We start from the raw sequence: 15,044 nt of genomic DNA on the forward strand, positions 1-15,044 counted from the left end.
GTTCAATTGTCATGAAACTTTCTATAACTTGTGCTTTATCATTCTTTTTCTATATATTTTACGTGTACATACAGCATATATATATATATATATATATATATATATATATATATATATATATATATATATAATGTATTAACTTAGAAATGCACGTAGTTATTTTGCATAGTTTCGTAACCTAACTGAAAGATAAAGTTTTTCCATTTTTTATTTTATTTTTAATTTCGAATACTTGGTTATGAATGGCCACCCACTCCTCTTGCCCTCAGACACCGTTTTTTAAACAGTTAAAAAAATGCAGAGCTCGGATTTTTATTGATTGCATTAGGGTCCTCCGCAGCGTTACTCTCTCTAGAAACAGAACCGACGCAAGACTCACAAGGAGGCTGTCTAACTCCTTCGAGACTCGAGCTCGAGAATGCTCTCCGTATTCAGCAGTTAGCTCTTGGGCGAGGTCTGTTGGTTAGCAATCTAACAGGGAAGGAAAAGCAAACGAACTGTTGGAAGCACTGAAGTAACCTTCTGTTCCTGCACTGCAGGCTTACATTTCTGTCTTCATGGGAAAAGTCTGGAAACAACAGATGTATCCCCAGTACACTTACTACTATCCCCAGTACCTGCAAGCCAAGGTACGGTAAATAATTACTTTCTCTAATAGTTAGTCTAAAACGACATTATAAATGCTGGTTTTGCATTTTTAAAAAAAGAGATTGTTGCTAGATGCGGTGATATGAATTGTACTTTTTGGTGCATGTTATTAATCGCTTCACTTTATTTAAGGTTTCTTGAAACATTCACGTTGGCTGTGTTTTTAGAAAGTTGTTGGCAACAACATTAGCCCCGTGTTCGTTTTTTATACGCAAAGACTGAATATGGATACGTTTTGTTGCAGCTTTAGCTGTCGCTTTCAAAGATTTTCCTGTGCTAGAAGCAACACCCCTGCGTTATACATAATTATTGCTATGCAAAAAAAAAAAAAAAAAAAAAAAAAAATACGGATGGGTTGTTGCTGAGGAAAATGTATTATGCATATTCTAACAACTAATTTTCATAACACTGTCATTTGGAGTGAAACGCAATGGGTAAATGACATAATTCGGTCAAATTCCAGTACAGGAAACCCAAGGTTAAGCTAATGTAACCACCACCCCCGACCCCCGTTACATTATTGTTGCCTTGCGCTACGCTTTTAAAATGAGTTAACCTTCAACCAATGCTGGCTATAAATAAATACATTATTAATAACATGTTTTACTGTTGTTTCATTAGCATTGTGTGTATGTGTTGTGTGCAAACTGGGAATGTGTCATTCTCCAATACGTAGAATACGCCTGACAATGAAACATTCTTAAAAAGCCCCTGCGATACAGTTCTGTCGCTTTTATAATTCGATTTTTCAAAATCTAAACAAACGACAGTATTGGTTAGAAGTTTGTTTGTGACAAAACATATGTTCCAAACTGTTTTATGAACAGAAACGGCATTTTATTATTTATTTATTTATTTATTTATTTATTTATTTATTCAGAAAACGCTCCGAGGTTTGTTGTAAATCGTGTCATAGAGTACTATTCCTCTTGTTGACAAACGAAATGATAACATGCATTTAGTAAAATATTGACTAGAAGCACATAAATTGTATTTTTTTTTGTAGACAGCTTGCTCTGCATAATATTTACAAATTGAAGACACACATTTTTCTTTGTCCCGTCTGCATTTATCCTTACTATTTTTTTTAGCTCTAAGGGGACAGGTGGGCAGTGGTACCAGATGCTGAAATGACAGGACACAAATATTACTGGATGTAAAAAAAGCCACTTCTAATGTGTTACAGTTGGAACATCACATCGCCCAAATACAGTAATGAATTGTGTACCTGTGGTTTCTTACTCATGTTTACAAATGTTTACATAACCCGATTTGACACCAAAGAAAGTAACTTATGAAAATGTACATTTAAATAGCAGTTCTCTGTATTGTATACATTTTCCCCTTTTGTGGCACTGTCTTGGTATTATTTATTTATTTATTTATTTATTTATTTATTTATTTTGTTAGTTGCTGTTGTATTTAAAGCTGATCCTTTTTCATTTTTAATACCAGGAGAACAGTTCATAAGATAGTTTCTGTTAACATGTTCTGCAGACTCTCAAGGACTCCCTGTCCAGAGCAGCATCCGGCCTGCTCACCATACCAAGGTCATTCACCAGAGATGGTTGACAAGGTTTCATGATTTATTCTTCTTTTTTTTTTTAATCATCACTGTTATTTAAAATCTATATGGACTGCTTAAAGAGAATATCTTACTCTTCCTGTACCTTCAGATTGCCTTGAATTGCTAACATATGCAAGAATGAAATAAACAGACACCAAGTATTTATATTTCAATGTAACATCTGTGTTCACCATGGAACACGACATCTTAAGAAAAGGGTCATTGCCAACCATTCATTTCTGCCACCTATTCTCTACGCTGTTGTCTGCACCTTATCGAGGACGTGGGACATTATTTGTAACAATTAAGCAAAATTTACTCACCTCTCCTTTAAAAAAAAAAAAAACTAATGTGCCATCCATATTCTTCCTAAAAAAGGATTTTAAAATCTAACTCCCCCACCAGTAACTTTACTTTAATAAGAGTTCTGTCAACCACTCGCTGTACACTGGATTCAGACTCTACCCTTGGATTGTAATGGGATCAGTGGAAGCTACCAAGATGTATTTTTTCAATGCCAAAGATTCCTACTACTCATCAACATTGTATGTCCTCTGAATTTGTTTTCCCAATGATGCAATTGTTTGCTTTTGTTTGACTGACTGCTTGCTCCCTGTTCATGTGTTACTCTTATTGCTGTGAGAATCAGAATTGGTACAAATGTATGGGTGATGCTAAGAGATTAAAACAGAAGCAACCTACCATAGAGTATATTCGGAGATGCCTTTTGAAACAGTTGTGTGTTCCTCCAGCAGTCATTCAAGCAACTCTTCCTTTACAATAATAGACAATTGTCCCTGTGACTGGTGATTTGCTACAGCTTTAAAACAGAAAGGGTGTCAGCAGAATCACACAACACCCATTCCTACCCCCTGTGTCTTTTTATTCGGGAGAGGGAGTTTTGTTAAATGCTTTGTGACTGGTATTCAGTTGTATAGATGTTACACGTGTAGACATTCTCATTAGTACATGACATCTAATCTTTCGTGTACTTTATCAGTGCAAAATACTCTGGCCCTTCTCTTTGTCATCTGTCACCTAATGTCAGTGTGTCCCAATGTGTCATGAATTTAGTGATGTTAATAAGTGGGAAATACTGTAAGTCACACTGGAGGGGGACAGCAGCAGGATTAATATAGACTTACATGGGGTAGTATTTAGATTGTTCAGATCATTATAATATACCCCCTCAAAGTAAAATATAAATATTTATAAAGGATATTTCTGTATTAGGCCCATATGCAAAAGTTGGACCTTGGACGGGAGCTCCCAGGGGGCTGCGTACAATTGGCCGAGCGTCGCCTGGGAGGGGGGAGGGCTTAGGTCAGCCAGGGTGTCCTCGGCTCACCGCGCACCAGCGACCCCCGTAGACTGGCTGGGCACCTGCAGGCTTGACTGTAAGCTGCCCAAAGATGCGTTGTCCTCTGACATATTTCTTTTGATCTGGGACTGGATCACTACCAATATATATAATTAATACTTTTACAATACCCCCTCAAAGTAAAATATAAATATTTATAAAGGATATTTCTGTATTAGGCCGCTATTCAAAAGTTAATACTTATATTTAAAATAAATAAATAAATGGAATACCTTTTAGTAGGAAACCGTACAAAAAAGCATCTAACTTGTTTCCAAGTTTTGAGGACTTCATCGTTTGAATAGAGTGTATATTTCAGCTCCATTTTCTTGTTTTGTTTTAACTGGATGTAATGTGCCACTGACCAGATAAAAGAGGATTGGGTACAGAATCCATTAGATATCCTTTAAAACCCCATACATGTTTAATAAGCCTGACTGAATATTAAAGTACAGGGTCCCTTAAGGGCATTACTTCCTATTATGTAACATTTAAGCTCATGAATAATACTGTCTCATGTACTATTGTATCCACTACAGACTGTACTGAGCCATTAGTTTGCTATAAAAGTTTCTATCTTTTAATATTGCTAATGTAGGGGCAGATGGCTTTATTTCCATATAAATAATTAAAGAGGAGAAAACAGTAATGGTTTACAACAAGAATGTGGGTAGGATCCATGGCACGTTTTAAACTCCATTGTGCTCAGACTGCATATCAATAGTACTGTATTGATCTGTTCACTTAGAGACATATTCAAAGTACAATTCTGGCTTTATCTGCAGTGAGCAAAATATTCTTTCAGTCTTTCTTAAAATATTAACAACATGTAAAATGTTGCTGCACTTGCTCATTGCTTCAGTTGAATGCAGGACATGCATCATGTAATACCAAAAAAGGTTTTTATGGCTCCCGAGTGGTGCATCCGGTAAAGGCACTCCACGTGGAGTGCAGGGTGCACCCTGCAGCCTGGACGTCGCCAGTTCGAGTCCAGGCTATTCCACTGCCGACCTTGGACGGGAGCTCCCAGGGGGCGGCGCGCAATTTGCCAGGGGTGGGGAGGGTGTCCCCGGCTCACCGTGCACCAGCGACCCCCGTAGACTGGCCGGGCACTTGCAGGCTTGACTGTAAGCTGCCCAGAGCTGCATTGTCCTCCGACGCTGTAGCTCTGGGCAGGCTGCATGGTGAGCCCTCAGAGTGAAAAGAAGCGGTCGGCTGACGGCACAAACTTTGGAAGACAGCGTGTGTTCGTCTTCGCCGCTCCCGAGTCAGTGCAGGGGTGGTAGTGCTGGGCTGAGTCTAAATACAATTGGGAATTTTAAAATCGGGAGGAAAAACGGGGTAAACATTAATTGGCGACTACTAAATTTTTTAAAAAAAAGGTTTTCATTGCCTGCTTCACTCAGTAAAACTAAAAAACTATAATGTTTTTGCTTAAATTGTAGATAATATCCGGGAGTAATATTTTTGTTTAAAATGTTTTTAAATTCCTCACAACTTTTTTTTTTAAATATAAATGAGCAAAACTTGGCAGAAGTCAAGCTTGATGTATTCAGTTCTAAAAAAATCCCCTTCAATATAAAATGTGAATTAAAGGCCAAACACCCACCACTAACTGCTGCTCAACCTGCTGCAGGCAGTGTTCTTACAGATGCAGAAAGTCCCTTTTTATTATTATCATGTTCTTTTTAGCTAATGTTTTTTGAAGACAAATGAAGGTGATAACTGTGGCAGTACAAGTTTTATTTACTCAGTTTTCCTGACATTGCATCCCTTCACAATGAAGAATGCAAGACTGCTCCAATCTGTTAGCCCCATTGCATTGCTGAAGTTTTCCTATTATTATTATTTATTATTTGTTTATTTAGCAGATGCCTTTATCCAAGGCGACTTACAGAGACTAGGGTGTGTGAACAATGCATCAGCTGCAGAGTCACTTACAATTACGTCTCACCCGAAAGACGGAGCACAAGGAGGTTACGTGACTTGCTCAGGGTCACACAATGAGTCAGTGGCTGAAGTGGGATTTGAACAGGGGACCTCCTGGTTACAAACCCTTTTCTTTAACCACTAATCCTCTTTTTAATGTGTTTCTGTGTCTTGCGGTTTAGCCATTTACCATCAAAAAGTGTTGGCAAGATATGTGCCATCGTTCTTCCAGTCATAAAAAATAAGCCTGACTGTATTTATGTATTTCCCTGGATATCATGAGTTGATGTTTTTTTGTGTGTTTTAATCTAGTGTTTACAGGTCAGGGAGCAGCAGAGTGCATTGTCCTGGATTTTGCTATGATCGTATCATCTGCCTTTTATGAAAGATGGTTGGTTGTGTGATCCAAGTACAGTCCTAATTGAAACAAGCAGGAGAATAATGATTATATTAATAATGAACCACAGGGATCATTCTGTAATGAAAGATTTACCTCATAGAAAGGTATGAGGATTTCAGTTCCTTATGCACCATCACCTTTGTGTACAGTTGCAGTGATGGTTTGATCCTGGGTGTTTTTTTCGATTTCAGAAAGATTGAATTAGCTTCTATTAGTTTTTATCACAGTTTAAAAAAGCACTTGGTGGGCTGGGGACAAAGTTTGCTAACTGTTAACCTGTAACCAAAGACTGGCAGGTCAGTTTGTCAGTCTGGGACATTGTTCAGTTATGAAAGGGAGGCCATGGTCCTTTGGTAGTGATAAGAATAATCATAATAAAACCTATACTGCTGAACTGTGAAAAACGTTTCTATGTTATTGATTGGTAGAGACCCATTTTAAAGATCCCTTTAACCCATCTAAAGAATTGTTGATCTCCTAAAATTAAAAAAAAAAATACAATGCAATGTAAGATCTTTTATTTTCATACACACAGAAGTTCTGCACTAAACCAAAGACTATATATGTTAAAACGTGATGCCAGTCTCGTCTCAGTCATGTATATCTCTGAAAACAGGTAAAAATGGGTTAGCATTCAAAGACTACAGTAAGTGGCATCAAATGTTTTTAAATCTTTAATATTGTGAGTTAGGATTTTCTATTTATTGTAAATGAGCATTTTCAGAAAAACTCAAAGCCAGGTAAAGACAGATATAGAGAAAACTGATAGTGAGTCAAAATTAGAGCAACAGAATGCCTGTCAGAATGATTGAATGCAAATATCATGCACAACTAAGAGACATGTAAGCGATCAATTAAAATGACATTTGATGCTGCTGTACTTAGAATTTAACCATGAGACACTTTGCAAATCTACTGCATGTTACTCATAAAATATTCCTCCTAAATGTAGTTTTACATTCTAGGAGATTTTAAAAGTCTGAAATGCTGAGAGTGAGGTATACACCAAAGTAATATTGAAAACTGAAGTTTAAATTACTTTGGTAAAAAAGATCTCAAGAATGTTACAAAAATCATATAGAATAGCTGAGCACTCTGATTCACAGTAATTGTAGAACAGTATAATATTTATTTTTTACAAACTATGGCAGAAAGCATAGTTTGGTCTCTATTAGATGCAGAATTTCACAAAGTCTAGGCGGTTGACAATGACTTTTATCTGGGACTGGATCACTACCAATATATACAATTAATACTTTTACAATATTTTATGTCAAAATTTACACAAATGTCCTATTATAAAATGTCCCCCTACGTGACACTAAGCAGAAAGAGAATTATGGTTGCTTTAAGCAGTTTATGTAAATAACATGAATTTCTCCATTGGATTTTGGTTGATGTTTGTAAAACTTTTTTTTTATTTTTTAATTAGGGTTCAGAAAGTTAAAGGCAACCGATTAATAACAGAATATGGGGCACAAAAGTTCCACTTAATAAAAATAATAAATAAATAAAAGCTTTATCTTTAACACAGAGACTAATTGTTTAATTGAGTGTGTTTAAGGATGTAATTTAAAGCTTAGCAGCCCTTGTTACCAAATGCTACATAACTAAAGAAATAAGTAGACAGGTAGGTTAACCTGAAAACACTTTTCAGTAGAACCATGTGTACTTTGTGACAGCCGCACTGCAACTGGCAAACAATCACATTTCTTGTGGCTATGCTTAGCAACAATCCAGTACATTTTAAATGTGAGAATGACTGTAGAGCTATAGCCAAAAGTTTTGCATCACCTAGAATTTTAGGATTGACATAATTAAGAAAAAAAACCCGATTTGAACATAATTGAGATCTTTTATTTAACACCATGTAATCAAAGAAACTACAAAATGATATCGCAAAAGTCTACCGGAAGCCATACTAGTAGTACAGTATTTCGAGTTAGATTTTGAAATGTCACATTTTTGTTAGTTTTTTTTGTTAAGTATATGGAAAACTACAAAGCGGTATGTAATTCAATATGTTAACGTAACATTATTCAGCAGGTTGTATTCGGCTTTATGAAGCAAAATTTGTTAATTCTGTAGGGTGATGCAAAACCTTTGGCCACAGCTGTATATGCTGTCACTTGACATCAAATGTTAAACCAGGAATAATACCAGAATGCTGATCCTGAAAAAAAACGTTCACAATAACGTTTGGAGTGCTGCCTGGCAGTGGAGTGTAAACAATTAAACAGCACAGTTGTACTGCTCTTTTATCTCAGCATTGAGCTAAAAGGCATCTATTGTACTCGTATGATACTCATTCTTGAAACTTTTGACCTGAATAGAATGAGAGCTCAGTTTGCAGTTTATGTTTACTATGAAGAAGGTCTTTCCAAAAAAAAAAAAACAATCAGCACACGAAAAAAGAAGAATGAAGTTTTAAGGTAGTTAGAGGCAAAAAAAGATGTATTCAGGTTTTGTACACTAGTGAATTGTATTGTTTCAAAAGATGCTTCGTTTTGTAGCCCCTCAGTCTCTAGTTTGTTAAAAAAAAAAAAAAATCCTCTCCCACATTGTTTTTCTTTCTCTGGGCAGTTTATGGATGTCGGCAGTGTTGAGACGTAACATAACTGGACATGCTTGTCATTCAACTTGCTGAGATGCTTCACGGAGAGTGAGGTCAGAAACGCAATTAAGAGATAGGCTGTTTGCTAAAAGAATGGTCACATCAGTATTACTATGTTAACTTTTATCCCTGGAATCATCTATTTGCAATACCTCCTGTTCTGTTTCCTCTACTGCCTGCCCCCCCCCCCCCCCCCCTTAATTCACTGTTACTGATGCATATCATCTTTAATCGTTATTGGATTGATTGATTTGATTGTGGGGTTCTGCAGCCCCATCAAGATCGGTCTGTGTTGTTGTTCAGGGTTTGAGCACAGCAAATTCCAATGTCTGAGAATTTGGCAGAAAATACCAGCTGACAAGCAGTCAAGTCAGATATTAAGTAGGGGAGACATGATTCATGGTGTTGCGCTGAATAGTGATACCTCCTTTACATAGTTGTAATAGAGGTATACATTGTGTTGGATTAACAAAACCGCAGAGCTTGTGATTAAAAATGGGTTTTATAGATGATGAATAAACACTCCATCTAAGTTTTTTTTTGTATGTGTTAACCACATAGTTTATCAATAGTATATAAGCATTCTATTATATATTATTATACATAAACGAGCTCAACAGGACCTTGACATGTATTGCAATATATTGTGATTCACTATGTATCATATGGGGACCTGCAAATAGTGATAGGTAACATATTGTGCCCTGAGTGTATCGTTAAACACATAATATTAAAAAGCTAGATAGATCCATGGAAGCAAACAAGGCCATTAACCAGGTGGCAATGGACAATAAGGAGTGTTCAGATTTTCTTCCATTTTACCCATTCACAAAAGTGTTTGATGCCGGTCATTTCCTGTGAACATGTACAGAAGTTGGCATCTGCACAAATGTATTTAATGTTCATGTGGCAGGGTAGAAGCCCTGCTGCTGTAAATAGTGTGTTGTGTGGGGGCATGTAAGGTTGTTAACACCTGTGATTGCTGGCAGGGATAAATTTAACCCAATCCCTGCCAGCAATCACAGGTGTCGCCGTTCCCCAGAGGTAACTGGTGCTAATTGGGGAGTGGCAAAATGTATAAAGGAGCCAGAAATCCTTTGTTTGTTGGAGGATTTTACATGCGTGCTGTGATTTATATATAAATCGGATACATTAGCAATTGTATTTTATTTTTTAATTGGTGCCATTTTCTTTCAGGAGGCTATGCTTCTCCTGAATTCTACAAATTCAGAGAGCCATGTTTTGTTTACGTTAGGCTTGGGGTGTGATGTAGAGCAGGCTTTCCAGAGTATTTTTGTAGGTTATAAAGAATAAGAGCAGTGCTACTACTGCAAGGTGAAATAGAATACCCTCCTTTGTGTTCTTTATAGACAGCAATGTCGATTCATTGATTGTGACCCCTTTACTAATCACCACAGCCTCCTTCTTTCTGCTTCAGCCTAGCATGCATCTGGAATACATTCCCTGTCAGCATTGGAGCTACTGTTTGAGTATGTTGATTAGTCGTCTAGGCCATGTACAGTTCTTCCCATTTTGTTGTTTAGAATATACTGATCTTTTTTAAATTATTGATTAGGCCTTACTTTTGAGGGAGTGTAAAGTTTGCCCACATTTTTTCCTGAGCAAAAAATAAATAAAAATAAGTAATAAAGAATTTGTAGAGAAAACCGTTGCTGGTAGTATGAGGAACAGGTTAATATACAGATTAAGGGTTCTAAAGAAAAACTGTAGAAATGTTTACAGTGGATCAGCCAACATTTAGTTTTTGCTTCTAAATCATTCAAATGAAAGTTGGAAAACTACAAGAAATGTCAACAGAAATACAAAAGAGAAGTATTTTTTTGTCCAAATTCAACTTCAGTAGCTAACCTAGTAAATGCACTAGTCATGCCAAGTTACATGCACAAGTTATGTATTATTTTTTCTATACTACAAATCATGAAAATAGTAAAAAACTGAAATAATCTCAAAAACAACCTTAAATGTATATTCTCTACTTGTAGTGTTTTTACTTTGTTTTACTTTGTCATAACATCTGTGAAGACTGGAAAAGTATGTGGATAGTAATGAAGCCCAGATCCCTGAATTATAGCAAACTATTTGTAAAATCCATTGGTTACACTTTCATTAGCAAAAATACAAATATAAGTGTTGGTTGCTGCTGTAGCAATTAATTATTCTTAGGTTGTAGTGCAAATGTTTTGCCCACACAGCTAGTCATGCATTCCAGTAATTGGGTGTACACAATGAAGCTCATCACGCCTACAAATCTTAAAGGAGTTAACTAGATGTTTAATCACGATGCTTGAGTAAGCTGTTTTTCTTTGAGAATGTAACTTAAGTTCAGCAGGAATATAAAAAAGAATTGCTGAAGCAGTGAACTATGCAAACAGCTGTCTTTAATCTTAGCTTTCGTTTACTCCTGAAAAGAGTGAAATGCAACATATTATGCACACTTCCTTGGAATATGATACTCTAGAGTTTGTTGTGTGATTTTACGACCTTGCACAGTTGTCCCACTGAGACACTTCCTTCATAAATTGGTATTTGTTAAAATATAATGATAAAACTATTTACAAAGCTTTCACTCTTTCAGCAAGTAACCTTATAGGAAGATGACTAGCATAATCCTTGAAAACTTCAGCTTCTAATACTGCAACTAGTATAAGAAAGTCATTTTTTTTATTTTTTGTTAATAAATACATACATTCAAAATAGTTCTAAGGTAAACTGAAATATAGTATACTTTGTTTTCTTTGGTACTGGGATTGAGTTGAAAGAAATTTGAAGTCTATTCTATTTGTTTTCATGGGCAACAGAGCTGTATCAGCGTGGTTTGAACTGGGACTCTTAACAGTCTTATACAGTAATCTGAGTTTTACATACAAAATGTGAGGATGTATAAATCAGAATACACCTTCCATCGTAGCAGCATTAGGAGACACACGTAGGTTACCATTAGGCTATTTATTCGCAAAGATTCTGTTTTAAATAATCATATCAGTGGAGGCTACTTTTGCGATCTTGTATACAGTAGGTATTGTTCCTTCCCTCTAGATGTAGAGGTATGGATGTTGAACACTGTGGATCAAGTACATCTAGTATTTAGTACTATTGTCATTTTAAAGCAGTGATCTGTCTAGAGAGCTGCCTGGAAGCTTACCTCTTGTAGAATAGTAATATTGGTTATCTTCTTCTTCTTCTTCTTCTTCTTCTTCTTCTTCTTCTTCTTCTTCTTCTTCTTCTTCTTCTTCCATACATGAATAGTACATTTAGTATAGTATCTTAAATTTATTGTAGCTTCAGGGATATAAAGTAAGCATCTCCTCTCTGTGACAAAGTGTTTTAAAATGTTTGGAACTCAGCTGTGTTCACTTGGGACTATAATGGAAAGTGTGTTGTCAGTCCTGAAATAGAATGGTCATTTCATTTGAAATGAAACCCCTTTCTAGCATTATCCCTCATATTGTTTTATTGTGTACTGTAGGGAGCTGGGCCAGCCCAAGGGTTTAAATGGCATTTCACTCGCAGAGTGTCAGGATCAAACTGCCCGCTCCTTTTTTTCTGATATTAATTCTATTCCCCTTCTTAGAGTTCTTTAGTGTTAGCGATCTGCCCGTGATCCACATGTATAAACAGCATTAAGTTATGTGTGCTACCCCACCCCCTCTAACAGGGCTGAGTTGCGGATTTGCTGTTAGTAGCTTTGCTTCCTGTGCAACACAATCTTACTATTGTGACTTGGCTGTGACACCCAAGAGCTGTAAAGATGCTGCTGTCTGTGCCACAGATGGGCTGTGGCCCTCGTTCTCACCCAGTCCGCCTAACCAAAAAGGTAAATATTAGGCTTTTTACATCCCTTACACTGATTGCATTTCTGCAAGAGGGTTGTTGTTGTAGTAACAGTTTCCCTTTTAACCCCCCTTGCTGTGAAAATTGTTCTGTGGCTGGGTGGGAGTATACAGCTTTTACTGAGGAAATGACTGAGAAGGAAGTTAGAAGGAGAAAGATTTGAGTCTTTAAAGGAAGTCTTCTCATGTTTATAGCAGCGGAACACTTAAGATAATATTGCAGTTAAAATATCTACCCCAGCCTACTGCAAAATGAATGCACATTCCCTAATGCTTAACTAATGGAAATTAAACAGAGCATTCAAGCAATTTCAATAAAGATGGTTAGGTTGTCGTTTGTGTACAATAGAACACTTGATAGCGAGGGAAGTGTGGTGTGTTGGTGATGTTTTTCACTATTATATTACAAATAATCTGTATTCCCTGTTCTTTGTGCTAACACATATCTGTATTTAAAAATGTAACTAAATTAGTGGGCAGTGTTTGACTTTGAGCACAAACTGTAGTCAGCTGGATTGGTTTCATTTCATGATGAAAATGAAAGGCATGTATTAAAGGGCTGGGGTGGGGCTTGCTGATAATTTGTTTGCTCTACCGATTCAGCAGTGACAGCTGTATTACGTCAAAACAACCTTCACATGAACAGATTAAAAGAGATGTCCTGAGTTCTTATGGCCTCACACAGGGCTCTGCTTATGTAGCATCTTTGTAGATGGGCTAAAGGTTTGTGACTGGGGATATTTAACAGTTGTACTGTAAGGTGAAAACAATTTTTTTGGAGTGTGTGTGTGTGTGTGTGTGTGTGTGAAATGTTTTTTTTTTTTTTATGTACCCAAAAGGTTAATATATACATATATATATATATATATATATATATATATATATATATATATATATATATATATATATATATATATATATATATATTTCAGGACGTTTCGGACAAAAGTAAACACAGTGCACTGTCTGAAACGTCTTGAAATAAATGGGGTTTTTCTTTTAATCATTTCAACTATATATACCTATATAGTATAATTATCCTGATCATGTCCTAGTTTTACTGAAATGCATACACCAAAATTACCTATTGCAGCATTGATTTATTTTTACATGAAAGATGTTAATAAGAATAGTCTTTAATCGCCTTTAGAGGTAGAGCCAGATCTTTCATCAGTCTATACATTGCTTATAAAAATGGCATTAAGTTATTGTAGTGTTACTGCAGCTAGCTGCAGCACTCCATAGCTGCAGTGCTCCATTGTCCATGCTCCTAGGGCAGTTTGGAGAAATGACTTCTAGTTTTTGCTGATTTTTTTTTCTGGTATTGACTGCATCCCACTAGACCTGCCAGTTGTTGTATCTGTGACCTTTAGATGTTCCCGAGAGGTTAAAACCTGGAATTTAAACTCCTCAAGACAGCAAGAGCATTTTGTCATTCAAATATGAATTGGGTTACATATGTAGGAATTTAGTTAAAGCAATATACTGTATATACATATATTGTAAAATGTTATTTACTAAAGATGACCCTGTTTTGTTTGCTGTCTGTCTTAGGGTGAGAGTATAACTTCAGAATGTAAACAAACATAATAATAATTAACTAGACTGTATCAGCAAACATTCCTAAACAAAATCTGGAAATTACATACAGTCCTAAGAGATCTAACTACTCCACACAAGTCCAAAAGTTAGCCGTTGAATGGATTTCACAGGATAGGGAGGGTTTCTGTTTCCCAGCTGATCTTGTTTTGATCCAATGTTGACAAAAGCTTCCTTTTTCGGTGACATTCAGATGAACTCGTGCTTTTCATTTAATTTCAATTCAAAGGTTTTTCCATTTATAATACAGCGCATAATGCTGTAGTGTTATTACTACTGCTTCTACTACTGTACAATCACTGCTTTAGAGGAAGATTTACGTTGAGCCTAAATGACAAGTTTGAAGACAGGTTTGTTAATGTGGGTCATCCATTTCAAACACAGTGGAGCGAGGCAGGAATACTGTGGCCACCAGCTGCCCATGAATACTGCCTGTGGATGCCCTCTCCTGAGGAGCAACTAGCCATGTGGCCGCTGACAATGGATCAGTTTTTATTCTGGTTAGTTCTTCTGCCAGAAGACAACTGCACACACCTTCATTGAAATAAGTGACAGGCAGAGCTTTGGGGTAAGATGTCACAGTCTTTTAATGCAGGGTCAACACTGAAGCTTGCCAGCTGCTGTTTTAGATACAGTGTAGTATGTGTGTGACTTGGAGATATATATATATATATATATATATATATATATATATATATATATATATATATATATATATATATATATGTAGAGGTGACAACAAATACATAAATAAAATAATTTCACTATCATAATTTGCCATCAATGTATTTACTTTTCATTGCATGTTGTTAATTTTAAAACCTGTAATACTGTATTTCATCCTGTCCTATTTTCCGTTGTTAGTAATTAGGTTTACTCTATGTATTAGATGGCCTCCCTGCCTCTTGTGGTGTAAGAGTAGTTTTAAGACTTCATGGTTGTAGCTGCGTATTATTCTGAAACAGCCGTATGGGTGCTTAAGTATGGGAGTATGAGAGTATTTTGCCTGGCAGGAAAATACAAATTTGATTTCACAAGGCAGAGACATTACAGCATGCTCATTAATCTTGGTAAGG

The 15,044-nt window shown here is 36.3% G+C and overlaps 1 protein-coding gene across 4 annotated transcripts in view; it reads left to right on the forward strand.

Moving 5' to 3' along the window:
- The first annotated feature begins 390 nt into the window (after positions 1–390).
- Positions 391–15,044, forward strand: part of LOC117426764 (RNA-binding motif, single-stranded-interacting protein 1) — a 54,326-nt gene continuing 39,672 nt past the window's right edge. The window contains exon 1 of one of the 4 annotated variants that reach the window (XM_059033753.1): positions 391–629. In XM_059033753.1, coding sequence (XP_058889736.1) covers positions 558–629 — 72 coding nt within the window. In that variant the 5' untranslated portion in view covers positions 391–557. Of the gene's footprint in view, positions 630–12,253; positions 12,354–15,044 lie in introns of those variants that run through there. The other 3 variants (XM_034044717.3, XM_059033750.1, XM_059033751.1) reach the window with 3 other exon arrangements.

Source organism: Acipenser ruthenus, chromosome 11 (assembly GCF_902713425.1).
Source record: "Acipenser ruthenus chromosome 11, fAciRut3.2 maternal haplotype, whole genome shotgun sequence".
Taxonomy (NCBI): domain Eukaryota; kingdom Metazoa; phylum Chordata; class Actinopteri; order Acipenseriformes; family Acipenseridae; genus Acipenser; species Acipenser ruthenus.